The sequence below is a fragment of the Lepisosteus oculatus genome, chromosome 15 (assembly GCF_040954835.1).
Source record: "Lepisosteus oculatus isolate fLepOcu1 chromosome 15, fLepOcu1.hap2, whole genome shotgun sequence".
NCBI lineage: Eukaryota > Metazoa > Chordata > Actinopteri > Semionotiformes > Lepisosteidae > Lepisosteus > Lepisosteus oculatus.
In genome coordinates, this window is record NC_090710.1 from 12829544 (window position 1) to 12848880 (window position 19337).

The 19337-nt window shown below is 44.0% G+C and overlaps 3 protein-coding genes across 6 annotated transcripts; 1 reads left to right on the top strand and 2 right to left on the bottom strand.

Moving 5' to 3' along the window:
• Nucleotides 1-1794: 1794 nt before the first annotated feature.
• On the bottom strand, nt 1795-6340 carry LOC138223157 (uncharacterized). Of its 4 annotated transcripts, none has more exons than XM_069179111.1 (5): nt 6194-6340; nt 3453-3600; nt 3252-3365; nt 3102-3146; nt 1795-2551 (listed from the first exon to the last, which is right to left on the bottom strand). In XM_069179111.1, exons 2-5 carry the CDS (start codon nt 3504-3506, stop codon nt 2084-2086), a joined length of 681 nt encoding a protein of 226 aa, XP_069035212.1. In that variant the 5' UTR covers nt 3507-3600; nt 6194-6340; the 3' UTR covers nt 1795-2083. The 4 variants fall into 4 exon arrangements, with proteins under 4 accessions (XP_069035212.1, XP_069035209.1, XP_069035211.1 ...); XM_069179108.1 differs by lacking the exon at nt 6194-6340 and adding an exon at nt 5580-5707; XM_069179110.1 differs by lacking the exon at nt 6194-6340 and adding an exon at nt 5580-5704 and having other exon boundaries at nt 3453-3553.
• LOC138223163 (uncharacterized) lies at nt 5671-7759 on the top strand. The gene is made up of 4 exons (XM_069179163.1): nt 5671-5686; nt 5743-5940; nt 6053-6139; nt 6626-7759. The coding sequence occupies exons 1-4, from the start codon at nt 5671-5673 to the stop codon at nt 7036-7038; spliced, it is 714 nt and encodes a 237-aa protein (XP_069035264.1). The 3' UTR covers nt 7039-7759.
• A 5868-nt stretch (nt 7760-13627) lies between these two features.
• Nucleotides 13628-14932, bottom strand: LOC138223164 (uncharacterized protein F54H12.2-like). Its single transcript, XM_069179164.1, has 2 exons — nt 14345-14932; nt 13628-14086 (listed from the first exon to the last, which is right to left on the bottom strand). The coding sequence occupies exons 1-2, from the start codon at nt 14930-14932 to the stop codon at nt 13628-13630; spliced, it is 1047 nt and encodes a 348-aa protein (XP_069035265.1).
• Between the last annotated feature and the right edge of the window lie 4405 nt (nt 14933-19337).

Genomic DNA, 19337 nt, shown 5'->3' on the forward strand with positions numbered 1-19337 from the left:
AATTGTGCTTTCTGCATAGGGTCCTGAAAGATTCTTCGTGACACTACCCACCTGAACTATCTCTATGTTCATGTTACTAGGTAACACGATTGTATGATTAGTATGAATAATTGAAATGCCTGGCTACTTTTACAAGAAACACTTGTTTTTGTTGTTGTTTAGTTCTTAGCTGTGTCATTTAAGGAATGAAAATGTTTTCTACCATCAATTATCATGAGTCCTGATTTAGGTATGATGTCAAACAACATACAGTACCTCGCAGGGGAAACATATAGGATTATAGCAAGAGTTCTATGAAGAAACGTGGAAAAGTTTTAAAAATATTTTATTGTATTAAAACACAAAAAAAGACAATTAAAGTTAGATCAGGATGGAGGGACTAATGTAAAAAATACTTTGTTTGCAGATCAAACAATAAACTAAGTTTCTTACTACTTTGTTATTAAAAACAATATTGCACTGTACTAGATATAATATTAGCAGTATTAACCCTGATATCCTGGCTCAATTTCAAATTGTAGATTTGGCCTACTAAATTTATCTCCTTAATTCAACTGGTGAGGCTGAATAGTGGGGCTGCTGTTACATAACGGCTGCTGAACATCACCCAGTTGGGTACTGCACTAATGAAGCACAAAACAGATTTTGTCTTAACAGGGAGTAAAGCAAATATAAAAGCTGAAAAAAAGTATCCCAAATGGTTCAAAAATAGTTTAGGGAAACATAAGGAAAAATAAAGTGCTTTACAAAATGATTAAAAAAACAGCATGATGCAATTCAAGAAATAGAGACCAATGAATTGCAAGCAAAATCTAAAATAACATTATAAAGGGAAAGGGAGAAATGGAAAATAATATCGCTGCTGTCACTAATACAGTATACAGTAAAAATTCTTATATTATTACAACAGCAAAAGAACAATTAAGGATGGAGTAAAATGTATTGGTTGATGAAATGGTTGATGTAGTGAATAAGTGTTTCAATCAAATATTCACTAAGGAGGAAATCAATATTCCTCAGATAGTGCAAGGACAAAGTCATTTATTATTTGCACAGAAGAGGCACTATTATTTTGGACACAAGAGTAGTATAAAGCGACACCTTTCGTCAAACTTTTGACAGGTACCACGCCCCCTTTTCCATCCAATGGTCGTCCGCGGTGTTTGGTTGTCCCGCCCCCCAGCCATCCAATGGCGTGTTGTTATTTGTGCATGTCCCGCCCCCTCAGGAGCCAATGGTGTGGGTCGGAACCCCCTACCGGCCGGTCGCCTCGACGCCTCGGGGTCCCAAAGCCCCCAGCCGGCGCATCCCTGGTTGTGTGCGAGTGTGTATTGGTTTGGAAGTGGGAGCATGTCTGCCGCGGGGTTGAGTGCGCTCTATTATAACCCTAGGAAATCGGGCAGTTACGGCGGCGCAGGGGGTCTGTTGCGGGCCGCGAGATCCCGGGGTGTGCGCGGCGCCAGCCGCGGGCGGGTGGTCGAGTGGCTGTCCGGCCAGGCTGCTTATACGCTGCACAAGCCGGCGCGCGTGCGTTTTAAGAGAAACAGGACGCTGGTGTCCGAAATGGACTGGCAGTGGCAGGCCGACTTGGTGGACATGAGAGAACACCAAGCGTTCAACGACGGTTTCTGTTACATCTTAATGTGTATAGACATGCTGTCTAAATACGCTTGGGCCGTGGTTGCTTATATGCTGCAGAAGCCGTGTCTCCAAAACAGCCGGGGTGCAAGCACACAAACACACACACTGACTGCGTCAAGTCTCACGGAAAGAAATCGCCGGGCAAACACCAGGTGAAATGTGAACCGCTTTATTTCAACAGTGGGTTTTCAAACACCGAAACAGCGCAGCAGCACTTTTTACACATGTTACAGACTCCAGTTTGCAAGTATGTGAAATGTGAACCGCTTTATTTCAACAGGGGTTTTCAAACACCGAAACAGCGCAGCAGCACTTTTTACACAAGTTACAGACTCCAGTTTGCAAGTATGTGAAATGTGAACCGCTTTATTTCAACAGGGGTTTTCAAACAGTGAAACAACGCAGCACACATGCGTTACCGGCTCCTGTTTGCATTCAACAATTAAATGTTGGTGCGGAAAATTAGTTCGGTACACGTAACCACCACCCCTACGCTGCTGAGAAACTTTGCGGCATCTGAAAAAGCATTCATAACCCCCTTCCGCTCACCGTGTCTAAAGCCGTGCGAACCACACTGGGCGATCCGATCTAGCAGGGCAAAAAAATTTGCCTGCGTAACCAGCGGGATGGTGTTACCACAGGTTCTGTGCAAAACACGCTGTATTTTGGAATACACACTGTAGAACCCCCCAGGCTTCCTTTTCTGATCTGAAAACATCAGATCTGTAATAATTTCACTCAAGTTCTCGACATACGCATCTATCTCTTTAACAAATTTAAGGACATTAGCATTCGACTCTTTGTTTTGCATATCAAGCTTTGTAGAGAGAAGTGTGTAAAGCACTCTTAGTAAGAATTCAGACGTATACATTCGAAATTCTTCATTCTTCGGTCGATGGCACACCCGGGTCTGTAAAACAGAGTGAAATCTGTATTCACATTTTACATAGATCTTTTTTTTTGCGTCTGTAAAAATAAGAATAGTGTTTCTTTTGCAACACATCAAAAGTCACGTCTACTAATTTTTCATCCAGCTGTTCAAGGGTGGCGTGTACATGCTCGTATGGGGAGTGGTCCTCAATTATATTTTTTAGCAACTGTTTTATGCCCCGCTCAGTGTCATTTGTAATGGTGTACGAACCCAGACACCGGGCGGTGTACAGAACAACCGATAAAATTCGGGCTAAACTGAGAGACTTATAAATTTCTAAAGCGGCAAACGTCACATCTTCAAACCCATCTGTGTAGCCGATAGACAGACATGTGTGACCCCGCTGCCCAGGATGGTCAATCAAACAGGCCGGGCAGTCATCAACCAGGACCCCCTTTAAACAGTGCTTGAAGATGCAATAAACTACTGCTTTCACAATCTGGGGCATAACATCGGGCTCATTAGGGTCTGGGGCATCATCTTTATTAACATTTGGGCGAACACCCAAGCATAGACACGAGACATTCACATGTGTCGGCAGGCTGAAGATTGACCCGTCCACATCCTCTTTATTCTATTAAAGGAAAAAGAAAAGGAAGGCTTAACAAAATAGACATGCATTGCACCTAAAATACCGAGCATTTACACTTTTGAGCTAAGGTTTTTCGTTAATATTTACCATTTGTAGCGTGGTATCATCGCTAGCACCCGGCTGTTCTTCAGCATCTGGCACCACAGCTGAACTCACACCCCCACCGCTGTCACCGGGTTCAGAGGGTGGGTTAGGGTTTTGCTAAAAAGAAGACCAAGTATTAAAATGACATACGCTAAGCACCGATACAACAATTCCACGAGTCGAAAAAATATTTTAGCCGCCTACCTCATCGCTTTGTAGAGTAGCGGACCCCGTTGTTTCTCCACACAAAGAAGCCATCTCAGCAGCTCTGTGGTGTCTGACAGCGCCAAGCACGCACTGCGGCCCTGTCAGGTCGGAGCGTTTAAGAATATGCGCCAATGGTGTAACACGCCTACATAACACAAGACATTTTACAATTGGTTGTGATGACCCCCCCCCGATTTATCGAGAGCGAGAAGTATTCACATATCAGTTTATAAGTTTTAAAGTATAAGCACACAACGCAAACACAAATGATGTGTTTCACCCGAAAAGAAATTTTAAACACGCGGGGTTGGTCTTAAAGTTTTTAAAATAACGTAATAAGACACAGTTTATTTTTAATAACACATTCGCGACAGCTTTTTCGAAAGTTTGGGGTAAATTTCCACAGCATAAAAGCGCCAGCATAAAAGTCTTTAAGGTGTTAACAGACAACAAATGGTGGGGTGTTGTTCTACAGACTGTAACGGATTGTTCTTAAAGTTTTAAAATTGTTTCCCGGTAGAGATGATTTGTGATGATATTGGAGACGGGTGTGGGGAGGGGTTAGCTACAGGCTCTGGAATGCCGAGTGGGGGTTACAGGCTCTGGAATGCAGGGGGGGGGGCTAAAATTGACACCAGTGAAAGTTTACAAACATTTTAAACTCATGTAAAGTTTTCTAATTTACAAACACCACATGTATTTCACGCAAAAATGTTCTTAACAGCGCAGCGCTGAAAAATAAAACCTCAAAACGTCAAGCTTGGTTTGTGAACACTGCCCTATAAAGAACAGATACATAATAAAAACATTTTGCTTGATAATATTCTCAGCGGTCTGCTGGTGAATCAAACAAAGACAACGCGGCACGTTTTCGCCACGTTTTAACAGCTAAGAAATGTAGACACCGTTGTATGTCTTAAAATAATATAGATTTTAACATTATAACGCGCTATATTCGCTTATCAGTTTATAAGTTTTAAACTTTAAAAGTATTAACACACAACGCAAACACAAATGATGTGTTTCACCCGACAAGAAATTTTAAACGCGTGGTTGGCCTTAAAGTTTTTAAAATAACGTAATAAGACACAGTTTATTTTTAATAACACATTCGCGACAGCTTTTTTCGAAAGTTTGGGATAAATTTCCACACAGCGCCAGCATAAAAGGCTTTAAGGTGTTAACAGACAACAAATGGTGGGGTGTTGTTCTACAGACTGTAACGGATTGTTCTTAAAGTTTTAAAATTGTTTCCCGGTAGAGATGCATTGTGATGATGTTGGAGACGGGGGGTTGGGGAGGGGTTAGCTACAGGCTCTGGAATGCAGGGGGGGGGGGGGGGGGGCTAAAATTGACACCAGTGAAAGTTTACAAACATTTTAAACTCATGTAAAGTTTTCTAATTTACAAACACCACGTGTATTTCACGCAAAAATGTTCTTAACAGCGCAGCGCTGAAAAATAAAACCTCAAAACGTCAAGCTTGGTTTGTGAACACGGCCCTATAAAGAACAGATACATAATAAAAAACATTTTGCTTGATAATATTCTTAGCGGTCTGTTGGTGAATCAAACAAAGACAACGCGGTACATTTTCGCCACGTTTTAACAGCTATGAAATTTTAGACACCGTTGTATGTCTTAAAATAATATAGATTTTAACATTATAACGGTCTAAAACGTTTTCTAAAATGTTTCTTAAAATAATTTCTACAGACCAGTACGTGCACCCCCCCCCAACGATAGCTAAGATTAATGGTTTTATGGGGGGACCATGTGTGTTTCTTAGAAGAGAATGTTTAGCGGCTTGAGTATAAGTACCAGCGGTTTAACAGACGAAGTTTTAGCTGCATTCCAATTCCTACAGTCTCACGTTATCGCCTAACTCGTCAGAATGGACCACGCCGATCAATTGCAACAGTCTGAAGATAGTCTGTTTACAGAAATAGAACTGTTCGACTTGATAGACGAAGCCGCGGATTCAGCGAATTTCAGCGGTATGTATATCTGGCTTATTGTGAGACAATTACAACGTCGCGGTGCATGTTTCGTGTTAGCTATAGTTACAAAACGTTGTATAATATTTGTATACTAGGCAATATTGAATGAATATAATGGAATTACCCGCGATTGGTGCCGTAATGTGGTCGTGACTGTGTGTATCCATTCATTTCCAATAGCACCGAAAACCACGGGTGTAAAAAGACCAGTTACGATGCAGCACAACACCGGTGAGTAATTACGACAATGTTTTGAATAACGCTTTACGGCCATGTGAGTCTTAAAGACACATGGGGTATATACGCCGCACCAAAACGCGCATGTGTCTATTCCACAGATGCGGGCGAAGGGACAAGTCGCCACACATTTAAAAAACCCCGTTTGGGGTTTGCATTACCAACCCAAAACCTTGTGGTGACACAGGCCGATGTTCACATCATACCAGACGGTGCGGGGGATATTATCAGAGCGCCTGAGAGAAGAGGTTGGTATTATATAAAACATTCTTATAGCCTGGTCATTTAAACGTGTCTATAATAAAAATACATACCGTTTTTCTATATTTTTCACTAATGTTATTTTCCCACGCCGTGCAGACCCCGGACCTTCAAAAAATAAACTGCGGCGCGCCAACAAGTTAACTGGGGCATCGAGCTCAAAACGACTGAAACCAACCGGCAAAGGTTAATATAGTTAATATAATTAAGCGTGGTCAAGATGTGTTATGATCCACTTACGGTAAACGTTACTTCTTTTGTTAGGCTGTTAATTCGCTGAAAGATCCTACTTCGCGGAGTTTTCTGTTTGGGGGTGTTAAAAAACCTTATTTTAAAACTGCCTAGCTTTTAAAGTTAAAAGCGACTGGTGTGTGCGTGGGTCTACATGCCGCTAGCACGCCGCTTGACCCAGTAGCGCCACCACCGACGTCAAGGAAACCGGTGTAACAACATGGCCTGGGTAACTTGCTCCATTCACCCACAGCCCTTTGTGTAAGGGGGCAGCATATGCGTGGCGTTTTTATCATAGTTATCGTAGTTTTCTGACTTTGACAGTTTAGATTTCATTGATTGTTGTGTTGAAAAGTCTTTTATTTTTATCACAGTGTTGTTTTCAGATTTTGAGATGTGGAGCATTGGCGTGGTAATAAAAAGTCTTATTTTTTCACACAGCATCTGTATCGACGCGCGGTGAAACAAATGCGGTGGAAACGTCGGAACCCAAGGTGGTGACTGCATCCGAGACGACTGTTAAGACGTCGGCCAAAGCCAGACGTGTCAAGCCTGCGGAGCGAAATAATAACGCGCCTAAAGACTTGGTGTTGGGTGATGTGCTAGACTCCGTGCGCGGTATTACACAGATACTAACAACGGTGCGCAGTAGTGAGGTGACCAAAAAACGAGTTTTAGAGCGTCTAAGAGCGGTTTTACCCGGTGTACAGGCCTTGTTTCCAAAACCGATCCAGGTTTTCAGCGCTAACATCTTAGATATAATTTCTAAAGAGGATGCCGATCTAACCTCCGGATTTCAGAACCTGTTGATGCTATTTCATGCTTCATCGGTGGAAATCCCCGGTGATAAATGACTAAACATGCGGTCTAAAAAGTGCTTAAAAGACCAACCGCTTGCCAACCGCAAGCTTTTGTACATAAATAAAAGAATTAAACTGGCAAAAGCATGTTTGTTGCGTCGTCAAAGATTCAGAGCGAGGCATCAGATTTCCCAAGGGTCGCCCGAGCCACGCAATGAAAATGCCGTGGTAGAAAATAACTTAAGGCCCGAGGTTGTTGTGGCTGAACAGGATGGTGGTAACCCAGAACCGGTTGTACTGAACGATCTGAATCAGGTTGGTGGCGGTGCCGTGGTGAATAGAGACCCCATGGTTTTCCTGGAGTGTATACGCCGTTATAACAGGGCTTATAATAATTTTAGAGCAACAGAGCACCATGAAGAATTTCGTTTTGTTAATCTCGACAGAATAACCTCGTATGTACAGGCTATAGACGCTGTGCATGGTGCAGTCCAGAGAATATTGGACGAACTTTCTCCAAACATCGGGGCGAATGATTTTGTACAGCTGCGTTTGACAGCGGGTGGTTTTAACAAACCCTTGTTCTCACGCAGGAGACACCCCGGAGAATTAAATGCGGCCGATTTTTTAAGCCACATCTCGGACCTCTTACAGAGCCACACAGAGGTTCTCACCGATGACACCCTCCGCTTAGTGGTGACGATAGTTAGGAATATGCAGGGGGGTGCCCGCCGAAGATTTAAATCCGTTCTGTACAGCCGGGTAATTGCGCAGAAAAAAGCACAACTTATCGACTTACATTACACGGGCGGTAATCTGTGTTTCGCCGGGAGTGTGTACGGTTTGTTGAATGAGGGTTGTACCGATGGGGAAATGTTACAGGGTGCTAAACGAATGCACAAAGAGTTGGGTTTTCCAGAGAATCGGAAAATTAGTTTGTCAGACATTACCGCTTTTGAAAAACATTTAAAGGTGGTTATTAAAATTTTGTACCACGACCAGGGTGATTGGAAATATTTTACAACGGGACCCACACCACCAAATTCTAAAATACTTTTTGTTCTACTGCATGAAGAGCATTTTTATGGGGTTTTAAATATTAAAGCTTTTGTGGGGGCGGCGTATTTTTGCACTAACTGCCACGCCGCGTATAGCCACAAGAACGCACACGCCTGTGTTAAAGCTTGTAAAACCTGTTTAGATCCCCAGTGTTGCAAAATTGATGCTGAAATTCAGAATTGCCCGGCCTGTAAGGTCTTTTGTCGTAGCTCACAGTGTTTGGCGAGACACTTGCGGAATGCGGCGACGGGTGTGAGTAAGTGTGAGCGCAGGGTCTTTTGTGAGAAATGTGGGGTTTATAACCTCGCAAGTCACAAATGTAAAGAGAAACTGTGCTCGCGTTGTAACAACGTGATCGACACCCCGGACACACATTTGTGCTACATACCGCCTTTGGACAACCCCAAAATTTCAAACAAGTACATTTTTTTCGACTTTGAATGCATGCAGGAAACGGGGACCCACATACCAAATTACGTCCACGCCCTTCATATTGACAATAAACGCAGCTGGGAATTTTATGGTGAAACTTGTCTAAAGGATTTTGTGTGTAAATTTATCGATAGACGTTTCAAAAACCATACGTTCATATCGCACAATGGCAAGGGATATGACAATTACCTAGTGATCAGGCAGTTGTTAGCTGAAAAGATGGACGTTGAACTAATAAATCAGGGTGGTAAGATAATGTGTATGACCGTAAAAGCTCTGAACATCCGATTTATCGATTCTTTAAACTTTCTGCCTATGAAATTAAGCAAACTGCCGGCCGCCATGGGGTTCCCCGGGTGTAAGGGTCATTTTCCACACTTGATGAACACTGCAGAAAACCAAAATTATGTCGGACCGATGCCTCCGCCTGAACTTTACGGCGTTAACTACATGCTGCCGGGCGAGAAAGCCGAGTTTTTGGTTTGGTATGAAGAATGCCGGGGAAGTGTGTTTAACTTACAGAGAGAGTTGAAACGTTACTGCCAGTTGGATGTGGCAATTCTAAGAGAAGGCTGTGTCAGGTTTCGGGACGAGGTCATGAATATGACCAGACAGACACGCGTGACTGAGTCAGGGGCCGCCTGCGTTGTGTGCATCGACCCCTTTCAGTTTGTGACCATCGCTAGTGTCTGCATGGCCATGTTCAGACTTATGTTTTTACAGGAAGAGACGATTGCGTTGCTACCCCATGACAATTACCACCGCCAGCAAAAACGATTTTCTACACCCAGCATTCAATGGCTTATGTACATTGAACACACAGAGCGCGTTAAAATCCAACACGCGTTAACCACGGCCGGTGAGTTCAAGGTTGGCCCATATTTTCTGGATGGGTATGCTGTAATTGACGGCGTGCCGACAGCCTTTGAGTTCAACGGTTGCTTTTTTCACGGTTGTAGCGTTTGTTATTGTGAAAGCGATTTTAATCAGCTGACAAACACTACTTTTGGTTGGTTGTACAGAAAGACGATGGTGAAAATTAATTTTCTCAAAATGAGAGGTTTTAACGTGCGTGTTTTGTGGGAGCACGAGTTCAGAGACATGCTTGTTGAAAATGGAGACTTGGGTAAATTTCTAACAGCCGCACAATTACCAGAGCCTCTGCAACCTCGCGAGTCGCTTTTTGGGGGGAGAACAAATGCGATTTGTTTGCATTACACAGCGCAGCCCGGTGAAAAAATTCATTACTATGATTTCACCAGTCTGTATCCGTTTGTGAACAAAACTAAAAAATACCCACTGGGCCACCCCCGAATAATATATAACAACTTTGGAGATTTAAAACTGTATTTCGGTTTAGCGAAGGTGAAAGTTTACCCACCCAGACGTTTGTACTTTCCAGTTCTACCAACCAAAATTGACAAAAAACTGTTTTTCACGCTGTGTCGTACGTGTGCTGAAACAAAACAGACCACCCCCTGTGAGCACAGTGATGAAGATCGCGCCTTGACTGGTGTCTGGTGCACCCCCGAATTACAGAAGGCCGTAGACCTGGGGTATAGAGTGTGTAAAATTTACGAAATTTGGCATTTCGAAAAGGCCTCACACGATCTTTTTACCGACTACATCAAACTGCATCTGAAAGGGAAGCAGGAAGCTTCGGGGTTTCCAGAGTGGTGTACAGATGTCGCGAAACAACAAAGATATATCGGCGAATATTATGAAAAAGAGGGCGTCCGGCTGGACCCCGGCAACATTAAAAAGAATCCGGCCAAAAGACAGCTTTCAAAAATTGCCTTGAACAGTTTGTGGGGGAAGTATGGGCAAAGAGACAATTTACCACAGACCACCATTGTGAGAAACCCCGATGAATTGTTCCGGTACTTATTTACGCCATATCATGAGGTGTCAGCCTGCGAGTTTATCGATGAAAACACAGCCTGTGTTACGTGGAAACACACTAAACACCACTATACGGGGCATTCAAACACTAACATTTTCATCGCTAGCTTTACAACCGCCTATGCCCGCTTGGAGTTATACAATCTGCTAAATGCTTTGCAAGGCCGTTGTCTCTACCATGACACAGATTCCGTTATCTTTGTGAGCCGGGAGGGTGAGTGGAATCCGGAACTGGGCGACTACTTGGGTGAGTTGACCAGCGAAATCGATGCTGGTCAACACATCACCGAGTTTGTGTCAACAGGACCCAAGTCGTACGGGTACAAACTGTCTGGAGGGAAAGCCTGTTTAAAGGTAAAAGGCATTACGCTCAATGTGAACAATTGTGAAAAAGTTAACTTTGAGAGTCTGCGGGACTTGGTTTTTGACTATGGCGTTAACCCTTATGCAGAGTGCCGGGAATTTAAACACATTTCTATTCAACAGCCGATGATCGTGCGTGTTAAAAAGGATTGGCGCATTGAGACCCGGACCTTAAAGAAAACCCAGAAGGTGGTGTACGACAAGCGGGTGCTGCAAGAAAATTTGACATCGTTGCCCTACGGATATTAACACGATGGATGTCAGGTTAAAACACCCTTTTTCGTGCATTTTGTCCGGACCCTCGAATTGCGGTAAAAGTTATTTTATAAAACAGCTCTTGGAGAGCGGTGATACCGTTATGACTCGTAAACCCGAAAACATAGTCTGGTGTTACAGCTGCTGGCAACCTCTATACGACGAGTTGCTTGTGAAATTTCCATACATTCAGTTTATAGAAGGACTACCGACGTCGTTTTCCGACGACCAGCTACTGCCGCCGGGTAGCGTAAATTTGATTATAGTGGATGATTTGATGGAGTCTGCGTGTGAAAATAATGAGATAGAAAAAGCTTTTACCAAATACGTACACCACCGAAACCTCAGCATCATGTATATCGTCCAAAATGTGTTTTGTCAAGGTCGGAAAAGTAGAACCATTGCGTTAAATACAAAGTACATGGTGCTGTTTAAAAACCCTAGAGATAAACTACAGATTACAACCCTGTCCCGGCAGATGTACCCCGGTAAAGCCAAATTTTTTTTGGAAGCGTTCGATGACGCTACTAAAAAACCTTTCGGTTACTTGTTGGTGGATTTAAATGCCGACACCCCAGATGACTATCGCTTGCGAACAGGTCTTTTCCCCCCAGATGTACCCACGGCTTATGTGTTTAAAAAATCTAAAAGTCGGTGATCTCACAACCACCGACTCAGTCGAAAAACACGTTCGGGGCGTCGTCATGTCTTCACGCGTTCGGAGAAACCTGACTCTCTTAAATTTTCTGGTAAAAGCCACCCCCAAACAGCGGAAAGCTATTCTCTGCGGGGCTACAAATGATCTTGTACAGGCCATAGCTGAAATCGCCTTGAATACCTTGAAAGGGAACATACCGTTATCTGCTAAGCAGTTTGGGACCCTGAAGAGAAAGCGTAAGCTTATAAAGACTTTGAGTCGAAAGGGTCTTTCTCTTAAAAGAAAGAGACTCTTGGTGAACCAGTCCGGTGGTTTTATCGGGGCGCTGTTGAGTATTGCCGTACCACTGATTACGGGACTTCTACAACGTCGATAATGGAGCACGCTGAAAAAATGTACCTGGTACCTCAGAAACAGCTCGAGCGACTCCGAGAGCGGTCTGGGGTCGAAAGCGATGTAAGAAAAATAACCGCCCGTCGACTGGATGATGAAATGCGTGACATTCTGCAGAACTCGCATCTGCCCGAATATGAAAAAGTGAAATTGTACAGCCAGGTGTTGCAACGGTATTTGGCATTAGTACGCCAGGAGACTTCCGAAAAGGGGACTTTAACCGTTGTACTACCGGAAAATGCACCCACCGAACTATCACGTACGTTCGCGCAACCGCCGTCATCGAGCGAGGCTGACTTTGGGTATATTTTGGACAGCGTGTCTCAGAGGTTCCGGAGAAATGCCGAGATATTGTTAAAGACCATGGCCCGCAATGAACCACTAATAGCCTGGAATGAAAAGGGGGAATTTGTGTACAAGGGGGCACCCGTTGAGGGCTCTCACATGATTGATCTTGTCCGGGCTCTCACGCAGCAGCAAGCAGTTGCTGGCGGTAAGAAGCCTAAAGGTTGGGATGTGTTCATGGAGGCTATGGCTGAAATCAACGTGCCGGGCACCTTGCTAGCCAACGCTGGTAACCGAGAGCTACTTGAAAAACTCAAGGCTGCCCCGCCGGGGTGTGCCGCGGCGGCCAAAACTTTAAAACAACCGGTAGAGTTGTCGACGGTCGACCCGGTCTCTAAGATAACCGCTGAAAGGAGACGATCATTAATACCTAGACCCACATGGCTGTCTTTGTAACATTTTTTTCTCTGGGTCTGTGTGTTTGTGTTAAATGACTTGAAATGTATATTAAAAAGCGTGCGCAATATGTTTAAAAATGGTTTGTCTGTAACATGTATTAAAAAAAGCTTGAGCGCTGTAACAGCGAATGTATAATAAAAATATTGTGTTGATTTTCATCCATGTTTTGTGTTCTTTTTAAATAATAACCACACAGACGTCGAAATGGTTCGATTTCATTTTTATTTTAGACGACCGATTAACATTTATGACATGTTTTAAATTGTCGTAAACACCCGCATAATTGAACATTCGTATTTTCAAAGGGGTTGAAAGGGTACCGGGGTCTCCGTCTCACACGACGTCGGTTTTTCAGAAACATTTCCACCATGCGGTCATTCTGGATTGCATCCGTAGAATAAAGTTCTAAAATGTTTCTAAAAGATAAACCTTTACATCTATGGTATAGAAAAAAGACGCAGTGTAGACCGCAGGTCACTGCAAAAGAATCTTGCAATTGTCTGTTATTGTAAAATATGGAGTTAGCATTTCTGTTTAAGAAATCATTAATGTTCTTGGGAAAGAAAAAGGCTTCGGGTGAAAATCCGTAGGAGTCGAAAAATTCTGCGCCCTCGTCGTCGGGTAAGTAAATAGCCAGCCAGTGTTCACCGGGGCGGTCGTGTGGGTGAGTATTAACTATTAAACTCAGAGGGCGCCGCGCCAGTCTCTCGCTCGGTAGGGCATCACTGGGGAACACGCCTAGAAAACTGTCTCGGGTATAGCGGTCTCGGGTTAGAATGTCTTCCAGCTGTTTGGTGTTCATCTTTATGTGCAGGTTGTGTGGTCTCCCAGCGCTTTTTAGCTGAAGTCGTAAATGACTTGACGTCTCATATCCAGCTCTATCACGTTGTCGAACAGCGCGTACACAACCATGTTAACGGTTGTGGGTAGCGGGGTCGCGAAGCGTATTTCAGCTCTCAGATTACCTGATTTGATAAGTGAATAATGTCCTGTGCACTCGTCGTCGGGGCTGAGGTTGAAAGCGAACAATGTGTAACCGCGCGCGTACTCCTCGCGGTCCACCAGAACAGGTTTGTCTTTCAGACGCTTCCCGGCTGTTTCCACCAGATTAAAATATTCACGGACGCAATGTCCATTCTGGAAGTCTGGTTGAAGCGGTTTAGTGGGGATTTGTTCCCCGTCCGCGTAGAGAGCCAGAAAGTTAACGTTGTAGTGTTTAAAATTGAAGGGGTTTTGGGTAAAACTGCCGCTGAATGCCGCGTTGTCCACAAACCCCAAAATGACCACTTTGGGTAGCTGCCCGAGAAATAGGTTTTCTTGGTTACACACACGGCTCCCGGCAGGCAGGCTGAAGACTTTCATCTGTACGCGGTCTATGGGGTATTTAGCGTTGGCCGTCAGGAGTGCTTCGGCGTGTCCCAGTCTGACCCCGGGTGACACTCTGACTCTTTTCACAAACAAAGATGCAGAGAGTACGCTCAGTTTGTGTTCTCCGGCGTTGTTCATTAAGCAGAAAGCATCTCTGTTTCGCGTGAGTTTTATTTTCAGGTCTACGCCATTCAGTAGTAGTTTGTCCTGAAAAAACAGGTCGGCGTGAATGTGTCCCAGGAGCTCCAGTTTTCGGCTTTGCGTCGTGTATGATGCTCTTTTTCGGAACCCCTGATTGGGACCATCCAAAATTGTGGACTCGTGTTCACCGGCTGTGTCTTTGTAAAAGAGACCTGTTGAATACTGCGTCTTCAGCGTCTCTTCACTGTAGTTCAGGACCGACTCTATAAAGGCTCTGTAAGGATAGCAGTTGTTGCTCTGGCTGATCAATCGGTCTCCTACGGTGATGTCAACCTGGCTGAAGATGGCAGCGATGGGGTAGTTCACCAGGCTCACACGGGCTGCCGCATCAATGTCCCGACCGTCTGCTTCCGTTATTTTACAGGTCAGATAGAGCAGCGTGTTGTTTAAATCTAAATAATCTTCACCGTTGCCTGCGACGTAGAACTCCAGAGGTGCGTTTTCCGTGAGGGCCGTGAGGGGTGGAACTTCTATGTAAAAACTTTTCTCGACGCTTGTTTGGGTAGGCGCTAATTGAAATATGTCCAGCTCCGACTTGGCGCATTCTGCAGACCCGCCGTGAACAAATGCCATGTTTAAAATATGTCTCGTTTCGTGTCGCGTTGATTGCGGTGTGTCACGCTCTTCTTGGTCGACCTGAAGCTTCTATGAGTTGCCTGTCTGCGCTTAGCCGTTCTTTTATCAGGTTTCGGCGGCCCCCGACGGTGGGCTGATGACGTCTGTCTTTTTCTACCGACACCCCTGCGGATGTATGCTAGACCCGAACCTTCCTGCTGATGTGCACCCACCTTAGACATGACCGCGCTTGTAACGTTGCCGACCACGTCTTTGGCGATGTTTTTAGCAGCCGATGCCATGTGCGGCTTAGCTATTTCAAACCCGCGTTTCAGAAAAGGCACGGCTTTTCTAAATAGCGCTCTGAAAATACCACCGATACCAGCGCCGTACTGAACCGGTAGCCCTGAAAATCCTGGTAATCCATAACCAGCCTGTTGTTTGTAGTAGTGGGTATACAGAGAAGGATCCCCGTAGCTCTTGATGACCGTCATCCTTTTAGATGTTTGACGCTTTCACAGGTCTGAAATGCAGCTTGACGATGACCTTTCCAAATGCAAATGACACGTGTTCGTTTTGATCCGTCTTTATTTCAATAGTGATGTTGTTAAAATGGTCGATGCTCACCGGCACGTAATGGGGTTTGTCGTACAATACTGTGACGAATTCACCATCCACGCCTCTGAAGGGCACACAACGCAAAAGCGGTGCGTAGACGTCGCCTACTAACTGGTGTTCTATGATATCGGTGTATATATACATGGTGTTAAATCCGCCAGTCATATCGACGGGGTGCGGTGATTTTACACCCGCGACACCCGAATTGAAACCCAACATCCGCGCTAGGCGATTACGCAGCTGCATAACAAACCGTTTATCACTAACAATTCTTACCGAACGGCTAATGGGGTTGTATTTAAGACTTACAGCCGTTAACTTGGATTTTTCAGCAGCCCGTTTCATTTCATGCAAGAGCTGTTCGATGTTGCCGTAGTACCCTCTCGGTAAGGTACAGGTCCAGATAGTCTTGAGCTCCTCGCTGATGAACAGAAAAACTTCGTCTTCATCAAAAGTGTTTAGTGTATTCGGATAGTGTAGCTCGACCAGGCCCACTTCCCAGCCCCCGTCCAGGTCAATCGCCTTTGCCAGATGCTCTGTGAAGCAGGCGTTAGTGTTCTTTGGAAACATCTTTGAGGATGAATTACTGGCCAGCGTCACATAGAAACCATTGGGGTTCATTTTTCACCACCTCTATATGTCTCGGACCTCAGAAGCCTTCACCCAACTATTGAATTTATCACTCCAGCCACGCCACTTTACCAAAAGCTGTTTGTTTTTGCCACGACCCCTGGTTGCTAAAATCGTTTGGATGCGGTAGACGTTCTCAACATCCGGGTTTATCTTCTGTAGCTCTTCGGCATAGAAGGAACCCTTAATATCATCGCCTGCGTAGTCCTGCAGTTTGTAATAGGGTCTCAGAGCCGCGGACCGCTCTTTGACAATGAAAATTTCATCTGTGAAGGTCTGTTCATATCCCTTCTCAAACACACCCTTTATTTTGGACACCCGCACGCGATCACCCACATTAAATGAAAACTTTGACGGTTTTCTCTTAAAGTGCGCGTCATAGACCGTTCTCCACACCTCAAGGGAGTTGTCGGGCGTAACAGAAGCCGGGGTTCGTTTAATAGTCGTGTGGTAACTATGGTTATAAGCGTAAATAAGATCTGAAAGGACGTCGATATATCGAAAGGTGTTTTTGTGTGTCAGGTACCTCCACATTTTTGTTTTAATAGTTCTGTTAAACCTTTCGACCACACTAGCCTTCACATCGCTGGCCGTAACGAAATGTTTAATATTCTCACGTTTGAGAAAATTTTGGAAGGTCCTGTTAAGAAATTCTTTACCCTCGTCCGTTTGTAGCTTTTTAGGAGTCCGCCCCTCTTGCAGTATATTTCGGAAAGCGCCTGTCACGGCCCCACCAGTCTTGGTTTTCAGCGGCACGGCCCAAGCGTATTTAGACAGCATGTCTATACACATTAAGATGTAACAGAAACCGTCGTTGAACGCTTGGTGTTCTCTCATGTCCACCAAGTCGGCCTGCCACTGCCAGTCCATTTCGGACACCAGCGTCCTGTTTCTCTTAAAACGCACGCGCGCCGGCTTGTGCAGCGTATAAGCAGCCTGGCCGGACAGCCACTCGACCACCCGCCCGCGGCTGGCGCCGCGCACACCCCGGGATCTCGCGGCCCGCAACAGACCCCCTGCGCCGCCGTAACTGCCCGATTTCCTAGGGTTATAATAGAGCGCACTCAACCCCGCGGCAGACATGCTCCCACGTCCAAACCAATACACACTCGCACACAACCAGGGATGCGCCGGCTGGGGGCTTTGGGACCCCGAGGCGTCGAGGCGACCGGCCGGTAGGGGGTTCCGACCCACACCATTGGCTCCTGAGGGGGCGGGACATGCACAAATAACAACACGCCATTGGATGGCTGGGGGGCGGGACAACCAAACACCGCGGACGACCATTGGATGGAAAAGGGGGCGTGGTACCTGTCAAAAGTTTGACGAAAGGTGTCGCTTTATACTACTCACAAGAAGCACTGAAGATTAAATTCCTAGGGCCCAAGGTTGATCAGACATGGTATGAGAGTGTGCATGTTTTGTGTGTGCCCGCAAAGGACTGGCATCCTGTCTAGGTTAGTATCCCACTGGATGGAGCAATTAGAAAATGGATGGATGGCATAATATGAAGTTTGGCACAGTGCTATTTTTGATTATTTAAATATTCAAGCTTTATGAAGACATCACCGTGGTAAATGTAATAAAGTATTAAATAATTTAAATATTTGACTTCTAAACTTAAATGTGACCAACTTGTCTTTGTTCTTTTTCCCAGGTGTATATATGCCATCTGGATAGCCATTACCTGGGTCTTCAGTGTCATGCTGCTAAATGCAAAAGTCAGCTCCAACACTCATAGACGTTTCACCTATTTACTTGTGTAGGTAAATAAAAATATCTTCTGATTTATTGCTGGATACTGTAAGTGGTTAATTCTGAATTTGCTAAAAAGTTTACAATAGAATAAAACATAGGCAGTTTTTCATATTTATAACAGTCATATTTTTTATCTGAATCAAATTTCTTCCTCTGCAACCACATACTGAAATTCAGTGGTTTGCTTAGTCAGGAGGGCATTCTGATTTAAAAATATAAAAAATATAGGTTATGTGATGTGAAAAAGAGATAAAATACCTCAAAGGCATAGACAATGCCAATCTAGCTGATTTCTTCAGAATTGTCAATTAATGCAAACCAAGGGGCCCAAGTAAAAACTAAGTGGAAGTGTTTTTAAAACTGAGAACAGGTGGCACTTCTTTACCTAAAGGGTTGCAAGCTTTCAAACAATGTTGCTGAAGTCAATACCCTGGCTTTTTTCAAGAAATGTCAGGATAAGATCCTTGAACGAATTAACTTTTAACTACCAAACAGTCTAGATGGGCCAAATTGACTCCTTTTGTCCAAACCTTTTTTTTTGTTTTCTTTATTTTCTTAACATGAACATAAGAGTCCTTTTGGTCTTTTTCCATAATTAAGTGTCTGCAGTAGCATCCCCAGACTGCTAGGTTCCACAAAGGTAAAGATTTTTAAGCCATAGTGGCATAAAATACTGTAGTTGCAAAACAGATAGTAGTATAAGGTAGCAGTCAGCAACTATAACTCACTATAACAAGTTAAAAAAGGTGGAGGACCTGTGGTCATGGAGGCGTATGGTAGGGCAAATACCTCAATCTGAAATAGCAGAGGAACTGCTGTTATTGTATAGACATAACAGATAGATCTACACATTTGAGACTATTGCCACAGCTAAACTAAATGATTCAAAACACAATAGGTCAAATGTTAAATAATTAAAAATTACTTGACTCCATGGCATATGCCAATCAAAAAGATGTCTTTTCCCGTCTCATTTATAAAACCACCAAGATAATTATCTTGATAGTCAAGATGTTATAAAGCCATGATAAAAGTGATGGTTATTACCGAAATTATTAGAATTTCTATTTAGTAAACAACAGACATGGGTATGCAAATGACTCTCCAAGTCTGACAACAAAGCTGACAATAAGTGGCTACAGCTTGTGGGGAAGAATGATAGAAAGGCAAAGGAAGTATCTAGAGAATACAACTTTGGTACAATCAGTGGTGAGACTGTAAAAAATAGTCATCTGCCCATGATTTGAAAAATGAAAATTATTAAATGTTGTAATATCAAAACTCCACAATTACCTTATTCACAACATGGACACAAAATAACGACTACTGTATTGTTACATTTTGTTTTAGACATACACAATATAAAAAATTTGTGAACAACACAAATACTTAACATCATACTGTATATGCTTCATGA